This window comes from Dendropsophus ebraccatus, chromosome 3, assembly GCF_027789765.1.
Source record: "Dendropsophus ebraccatus isolate aDenEbr1 chromosome 3, aDenEbr1.pat, whole genome shotgun sequence".
In the NCBI taxonomy this organism is placed as follows: domain Eukaryota; kingdom Metazoa; phylum Chordata; class Amphibia; order Anura; family Hylidae; genus Dendropsophus; species Dendropsophus ebraccatus.
In genome coordinates, this window is record NC_091456.1 from 4,745,468 (window position 1) to 4,753,531 (window position 8,064).

Here is an 8,064-nt window from a genome sequence, read left to right on the forward strand (position 1 = left end):
TGGCTTCAATGCGCTTCAGTGCAGTATGAATGGCCATTGTTTTAATGGAAACACAATGGCCGTTCTTTTCAAAAATAGTATGTTGTGTGAACATAGCCTTACACTGTCTGGTTACCTGTATAGCTTGTCTGTAACTGTTCTCAGTAGACCACGTGTGCAATGGATGGGATCTGACCTTCACCAATGCGTCTTCTACCCCAGTCTCTGAGCCCAGATACATGAAGCCCCTTGTAGTTATAAAGTATTGTGTAATGGATGGGATGGATGATCTGTGACGTGTCCATCAATGAGGGAAAACGTGTCAATTCCGCTCACTTAGATATAGACGTTTCCGTCTCCGGGATCATTTTGCAGAAGTTGCATCTCAGGGTGACAATCAATTCATCAATACAATATTAACAAATCACAGAAGCTGGTTCTATTAGACTTTCAGTGTACGGTATATAACAACAGTCATCTAATGGAACCGATGGTGGGCCGATGCTGGGGTCTGCACTATGGAACATCTGACTGGAGGCGACTAACACCTCGGAGGTCCCGGGGACGGTCCAGGACTATAATGAGTCTACTATGATGTCATACAATACATAGCTAATACATAGCTAATATTCCACTCTTTGGTCTCTCGTTGGATTTAGTGTGTTACAAATCTATTACATATATAAAATGATGAAAAAAAACTGCAAAAACAGAAGAGTGGAGCAGAGGAGCAGAGGAGCCACAGAGGAGCCGAGGAGCCACAGAGGAGCAGAGGAGCCGCAGAGGAGCCAAGGAGCCGCAGAGGAGCCGCAGAGGAGCCGCAGAGGAGCCACAGAGGAGCCAAGGAGCCACAGAGGAGCCGAGGAGCCGCAGAGGAGCCGAGGAGCCGCAGAGGAGCAGAGGGGCCGCAGAGGAGCCGAGGAGCCACAGAGGAGCCAAGGAGCCACAGAGGAGCCGCAGAGGAGCAGAGGAGCCGAGGAGCCGCAGAGGAGCCGCAGAGGAGCCGAGAAGCCACAGAGGAGCCGCAGAGGAGCAGAGGGGCCACAGAGGAGCAGAGGAGCCGCAGAGGAGCCGAGGAGCCACAGAGGAGCCGAAGAGCTGCAGAGGAGCCGAAGAGGAGCCGCAGAGGAGCCGAGGAGCTGCAGAGGAGCAGAGGAGCTGCAGAGGAGCAGAGGGGCCGCAGAGGAGCAGAGGGGCCGCAGAGGAGCCGCAGAGGAGCCGCAGAGGAGCCAAGGAGCCGCAGAGGAGCCGAAGAGCTGCAGAGGAGCAGAGGAGCCGCAGAGGAGCCGCAGAGGAGCCGAGGAGCTGCAGAGGAGCAGAGGAGCTGCAGAGGAGCAGAGGAGCGTGCATGACTGACTGTATTACCGCAGCTCACACCCGAGCAGGAGGAGAAGCAAACAACCATTGTCCTCACACTTTGCTGAAATTTGATCCTAGGAACAATAAGAGCCCAGAGCTTGTAGGGGAATGACTGCCGTCCAGATGGCCCGGCCTGGGGGGATACACAGACCGCATCTACCTGGAGCCGCCTTTATGCTGGTTGCTGAGTCACATACTGAGTTCTTTGGTGTTTCATACAGTAACATAATGACAGGCTTTATAAGTGATCATATGTGTACATTAGTCCTAAAAAATAATTGTCAAAGTATATATGTTACTGTGATTAAAGGGATATATATATATATATATATATATATATATATATATATATATATATATATAATTTTATTAATTTATTTCTTCATTTATTTATTTTAATTATTATTATTATTTATCCCCCACAAAAAAAAAAATCAACTAGTACCAAAAAGTTATACAGATTTATAAATTACTTCTATTTAAAGTCTTCCAGTACTTATCAGCTGCTGTATGTCCTGCAGGAAGTGCTTTATTCTCTCCAGTCTGACACAGTGCTCTCTGCTGCCACCTCTGTCCATGATATAATGTAAATACCCATCCGGACCATTAATATAACATTTTAGGAAAGTACCGTATTTTCCGGCGTATAAGACAACTTTTTAACCCCGAAAAATCTTGTCAGAAGTCGGGAGTCGTCTTATACGCCGGGTATGGTCGCCCCATATGGTGGGGGGGCTCAAAAATGACCCGCATCCCCACCGTATGGAACAATCATTTAAAAAAAAACAAAAACAGTTATCTCACCCAGGCCCGTTCCCAGCCTCCGCGCGTCTTCTCCTCCGCTCCCATTGCCGGCGCAGCCAGTGTGACATACACTGACTGCGCCGGGGATGGCCAAAGCTCTCCCCAGCAGCCGAGCGTCTATGGCTGCGCCGGCAACAGAAGCAGGGGAGAATACGCGCGGAGGCCGGGGTGAGTTAACTGTTTTTCATTCGTTTAGCTGCAGTTAACCCATCCCTGACAATCTGATTAAAAGTCAGGGGTCATCTTATACGCCGGAAAATACGGTATATAACCCAAAGGCATTGGAGTTCCTGGGTCCTAATGCCCACTCTGTTATAATCTCCCCATCTACCATGTTCCACAGTTATAACAATGGTGTCTCATGTAGCAGAGGGTCCCTCGGACCCCCTCAGGCACTATGGCTAGGGAGAGATTGCTGCTTCTGCAGCCTCCATAGATAGAGCCCAAAGGGCATGTCAGAGAATAGAAAGAAAAAGCTAAATAAAAATGCGATTCATCAGAGACGGACCATAAATATGACTCTATACCAGGGGCAGATTAACTTTGCTATGGGCCCCAGGCTTTTCACCAAGCTTGCCCCCCCCCAACCCACTGTAACTATGGCGACACTAACTTAACTCTTTTTCGGCCATAGAGAAGCCTGTAAAGGACCTGGGGTGACATCATTGTCACATGATAAGGTCCTTCAGTATGTTCTCTAATGTTACTGCATTGTCTCCTGGTTGCAGTTTTGCCCTGATTTGTGCAAAATTGCGGTAAAAAGCAGCGATTTTTATGTAAAACATGCATGGCAGAACTGTAGTCTGGAGATAATACACCACTGGTCTGTTTGGGGGGCCATGGGCCCCTCAGGAGCTCAGGGCCCCGGGCTACCGCCCGAAACGGACCTATTGTAATGCTCTACTGCTCTATACCTGTTATAGGAGATGTATGCAGCACGGCCGTGAGGAAACAAAGGAAACTATGAGGGTGAGAGAAATCTCTGACCAAAGTTCTGACCTTCTGCCCGGTGCACTTCTTACACGACTCCTCCACCTATTATACTTGGCATAGTTGTTTGGGTGTAATTCATCAAGTTCCTTCAAGGGAAACTCAAATGTCATTTCCTTTCAAATCAACTGGTTTCAGAAAGTTATATAGATTTGTAATTCACTTCTATATAAAAATCTCCATTCTTCCAGTACTTTTCAGCTGCTGTAGGTCCTGCAGGAGGTAGTGTGTTCTCTCCAGTCTGACACAGTGTTCTCTGCTGCCACCTCTGTCCATGCCAGGAACTGTCCAGAGCAGGAGAGGTTTTCTATGGGGATTTGCTGCAGCTCTGGACAGTTCCTGACATGGACAGAGGTGGCAGCAGAGAGCACTGTGTCAGACTGGAGAGAATACACCACTTCCTGCAGGACATACAGCAGCTGATAAGTACTAAGTACTGGAAGACTGGAGATTTTTATATAGAAGTGAATTACGTGTTTCTCCGTTCTGCTTTGTATAGAATAAGTTATAACATATTGGAAGTAGTCACAACAATGTGATATAAATCGCCCCCTCCCCACAGACTGTATGGGCTAGCCTCGGAATATACACTCAAATAAAGATTTTCCAATCAAGGGAAAGAAAAACCCCGGGACACACAGATTCTCATCCAAATTACTCACCGCTGAATTTATTATTTTTTTTGTGGAGTTGCTTGGCAACAGGCCGTGAAGTATGTGGGTGGCATCATGGGATGTCCACTAGTCAGAAGAGTCACTCGCTATGCTGTAATAGGAAGGGGACGTTATTAGAGGCGCCATCTGATTTCTATGTAATATATAAAGTGGAAGAGGAAACAAGTGAAACAAGAATCACTATGCAGGTGCCATACCCGGCCATAATGCAGATAATAGTCTATGACGGTACCGTATGTAGTATGACTATACAGGGTCCAGCTATGTATGTAAGATTACCAAATGTCTAATATTAAAGGGGAACTATCAGCAGGTGAGAGGAATCTAATCTGCTGATCTGTTCCTATTGTCCAGGAGATGCTGCAGATGGTGGGATGTCTCTTATAGTGTGTCTCTTATAGTGTGTCTCTTATAGTATGTCCCTTATAGTATGTCTCTTATAGTATGTCCCTTATAGTGTGTCTCTTATAGTATGTCTCTTATAGTATGTCCCTTATAGTGTGTCTCTTATAGTGTGTCTCTTATAGTATGTGTCTCTTATAGCATGTCTCTTATAGTATGTGTCTCTTATAGTGTGTCTCTTATAGTTTGTCCCTTATGGTGTGTCTCTTATAGTGTGTCTCTTATAGTGTGTCTCTTATAGTGTGTCTCTTATAGTATGTCTCTTATAGTGTGTCTTTTATAGTATGTCTCTTAAAGTGTGTCTCTTATAGTATGTCTCTTATAGTATGTGTCTCTTATAGTATGTCTCTTATAGTATGTGTCTCTTATAGCGTGTCTCTTATAGTGTGTCTCTTATAGTGTGTCTCTTATAGTATGTCCCTTATAGTGTGTCTCTTATAGTATGTCCCTTATAGTGTGTCTCCTATAGTGTGTCTCTTATAGTATGTCTCTTATAGTGTGTTCCTTATAGTGTGTCTCTTATAGTGTGTCTCTTATAGTATGTCTCTTATAGTGTGTTCCTTATAGTGTGTCTCCTATAGTGTGTCTCTTATAGTATGTCTCTTATAGTGTGTTCCTTATAGTGTGTCTCCTATAGTGTGTCTCTTATAGTATGTCTCTTATAGTGTGTTCCTTATAGTGTGTCTCTTATAGTGTGTCTCTTATAGTATGTCCCTTATAGTGTGTCTCTTATAGTATGTCTCTTATAGTATGTCCCTTATAGTGTGTCTCTTATAGTGTGTCTCTTATAGTATGTGTCTCTTATAGCATGTCTCTTATAGTATGTGTCTCTTATAGTGTGTCTCTTATAGTTTGTCCCTTATGGTGTGTCTCTTATAGTGTGTCTCTTATAGTATGTGTCTCTTATAGCGTGTCTCTTATAGCGTGTCTCTTATAGTATGTCTCTTATAGTGTGTCTTTTATAGTATGTCTCTTAAAGTGTGTCTCTTATAGTATGTCTCTTATAGTATGTGTCTCTTATAGTATGTCTCTTATAGTATGTGTCTCTTATAGCGTGTCTCTTATAGTGCGTCTCTTATAGTGTGTCTCTTATAGTATGTCTCCTATAGCGTGTCTCCTATAGTGTGTCTCTTATAGTATGTGTCTCTTATAGCGTGTCTCTTATAGTGCGTCTCTTATAGTGTGTCTCTTATAGTGTGTCTCTTATGGTGTGTCTCTTATAGTGTGTCTCTTATGGTGTGTCTCTTATAGTGTGTCTCTTATAGTGTGTCTCTTATAGTGTGTCTCTTATAGTGTGTCTCTTATGGTGTGTCTCTTATAGTGTGTCTCTTATGGTGTGTCTCTTATGGTGTGTCTCTTATGGTGTGTCTCTTATGGCGTGTCTCTCATAGTGTGTCTCTTATAGTGTGTCTCTTATAGTGTGTCTCTTATAGTGTGTCTCTTATGGCGTGTCTCTTATAGTGTGTCTCTTATAGTGTGTCTCTTATGGTGTGTCTCTTATAGCGTGTCTCTTATAGTGTGTCTCTTATAGTGTGTCTCTTATAGTGTGTCTCTTATAGTGTGTCTCTTATAGTGTGTATCATTGTCTTGTGGGATGTCTTTTAATGTATGTATCATTAAAGAAGCGGGCTGGCCGGGGGCAGATTGGCGTAATAATGGCGGGCAGTGCTCCTAACAGTCTTACCAGAGTGAAGAGAGAACGAATAACTGCACTGGAACAGCGGCGGGGAGGAAGGTAAGGAGACATCCTCAGCATCTCCTGTGCAATAGGGAGTTAGATTTTAAGGCGGGGGTTCCACGTGGAATTCCACCCGTTTCACTAAGTGTGAACGAAGCCTTAGAGTCTAATCTGCTGATAGTTCCCTTTTAATAATCATACACACTGAGATCTATCTACTTCCATGTAGCCAATAGCCATGGTCCATCCAGAGCTGTAGCCAATACCCATGGTCCATCAGGAGCTATAGCCAATAGCCATGGTCCATCAAGAGCTGTAGCCAATACCCATGGTCCATCAAGAGCTGTAGCCAATAGCCATGGTCCATCAAGAGCTGTAGCCAATAGCCATGGTCTATCAGGAGCTATAGCCAATAGTCATGGTCCATCCAGAGCTGTAGCCAATACCCATGGTCCATCAGGAGCTATAGCCAATAGCCATGGTCCATCAAGAGCTGTAGCCAATAGCCATGGTCCATCAGGAGCTATAGCCAATAGCCATGGTCCATCAGGAGCTATAGCCAATAGTCATGGTCCATCAAGAGCTGTAGCCAATAGCCATGGTCCATCAAGAGCTGTAGCCAATAGCCATGGTCCATCAAGAGCTGTAGCCAATAGCCATGGTCTATCAGGAGCTATAGCCAATAGTCATGGTCCATCCAGAGCTGTAGCCAATAGTCATGGTCCATCCAGAGCTGTAGCCAATAGTCATGGTCCATCCAGAGCTGTAGCCAATAGTCATGGTCCATCCAGAGCTATAGCCAATAGCCATGGTCCATCAGGAGCTATAGCCAATAGCCATGGTCCATCAGGAGCTATAGCCAATAGCCATGGTCCATTCAGAGCTGTAGCTAATAGCCATGGTCCATCAGGAGCTGTAACCAATAGCCATGGTCCATCTAGAGCTGTAGCTAATAGCCATGGTCCATCAGGAGCTGTAGCCAATAGCCATGGTCCATCCAGAGCTGTAGCCAATAGCCATGGTCCATCCAGAGCTGTAGCCAATAGCCATGGCCCATCCAGAGTTGTAGCCAATAGCCATGGTCCATCCAGAGCTGTAGCCAATAGCCATGGTCCATACAGAGCTGTAGCCAATAGCCATGGTCCATACAGAGCTGTAGCCAATAGCCATGGTCCATACAGAGCTGTAGCCAATAGCCATGGTCCATACAGAGCTGTAGCCAATAGCCATGGTCCATCCAGAACTGTAGACAATAGCCATGGTCCATTACGGGCAGGGGGTGGGGGGAAATTAAAAAAGACAATATTTTTACTAGTTCTGTGCCTACGCTGGGACTAGGCTCCCATACACTGTTGGATGTCCTCTTCTCCCGGTTCTCAGTTATGTCACAACCCATCACAACAGGTGGGATTTAGCCCATTCCGCCAATCAGTGACTGCAATGGTGTCCCACTCCATCACTGACTGAGTGTCAACCAGGTCATGACATAGCGAGAGGGGAGCTAAGAAGACAGCTATATTTAACGCTGTGCCGCTGCAGGACAGGTGAATATATCTTCTTTTTTATGTTCCCCCACCCCCTGCCTGGAATATTTTATTTACCCCACACTGGACAACTGAAGTCCGGAGAAAATTTTTAGTAAAGTATTGTATTGCCCCCCAAAATTCATACAAATCCCCTATATACATTTATTATGGGAAATGCTTATAAAGGGCTTTTTTCCCTGCACTTACTACTGCATCAAGGGTTCACTTCCTGGATAACATGGTGATGTCACTTCCTGGATAACATGGTGATGTCACTTCCTGGATAACATGGTGATGTCACTTCCTGGATAGCATGATGATGTCACTTCCTGGATAACATGGTGATGTCACTTCCTGGATAACATGGTGATGTCACTTCCTGGATAACATGGTAATGTCACGACTCCCAGAGCTATGCGGGCTGTGGCTGCTGGAGAGGATGATGGCAGAGGGATGCTCAGTGTCCCTTTGGTGCCCTGTGTCCCCCAGTGTCCCCCTGCCATCATCCTCTCCAGCAGGAACAGCCCACACAGCTCTGGGAGTCATGACATTACCATGTTATCCAGGAAGTGACATCACCATGTTATCCAGGAAGTGACATCATCATCTTATCCAGGAAGTGACATCACCATGTTATCAAGGAAGTGACATC

General features: G+C 45.3%; 1 protein-coding gene across 1 annotated transcript; it reads left to right on the plus strand.

Annotated features, from left to right (window-relative positions):
- Window positions 1-669: 669 nt before the first annotated feature.
- On the plus strand, window positions 670-1,335 carry LOC138785120 (octapeptide-repeat protein T2-like). The gene has a single exon (XM_069960695.1). The coding sequence runs from the start codon at window positions 670-672 to the stop codon at window positions 1,333-1,335; it is 666 nt and encodes a 221-aa protein (XP_069816796.1).
- Window positions 1,336-8,064: the final 6,729 nt, after the last annotated feature.

Bases quoted from the DNA above. Each gene is read 5' to 3' on its own strand.
- LOC138785120 (XM_069960695.1), top strand. From the start codon at position 670: ATGAAAAAAAACTGCAAAAACAGAAGAGTGGAGCAGAGGAGCAGAGGA.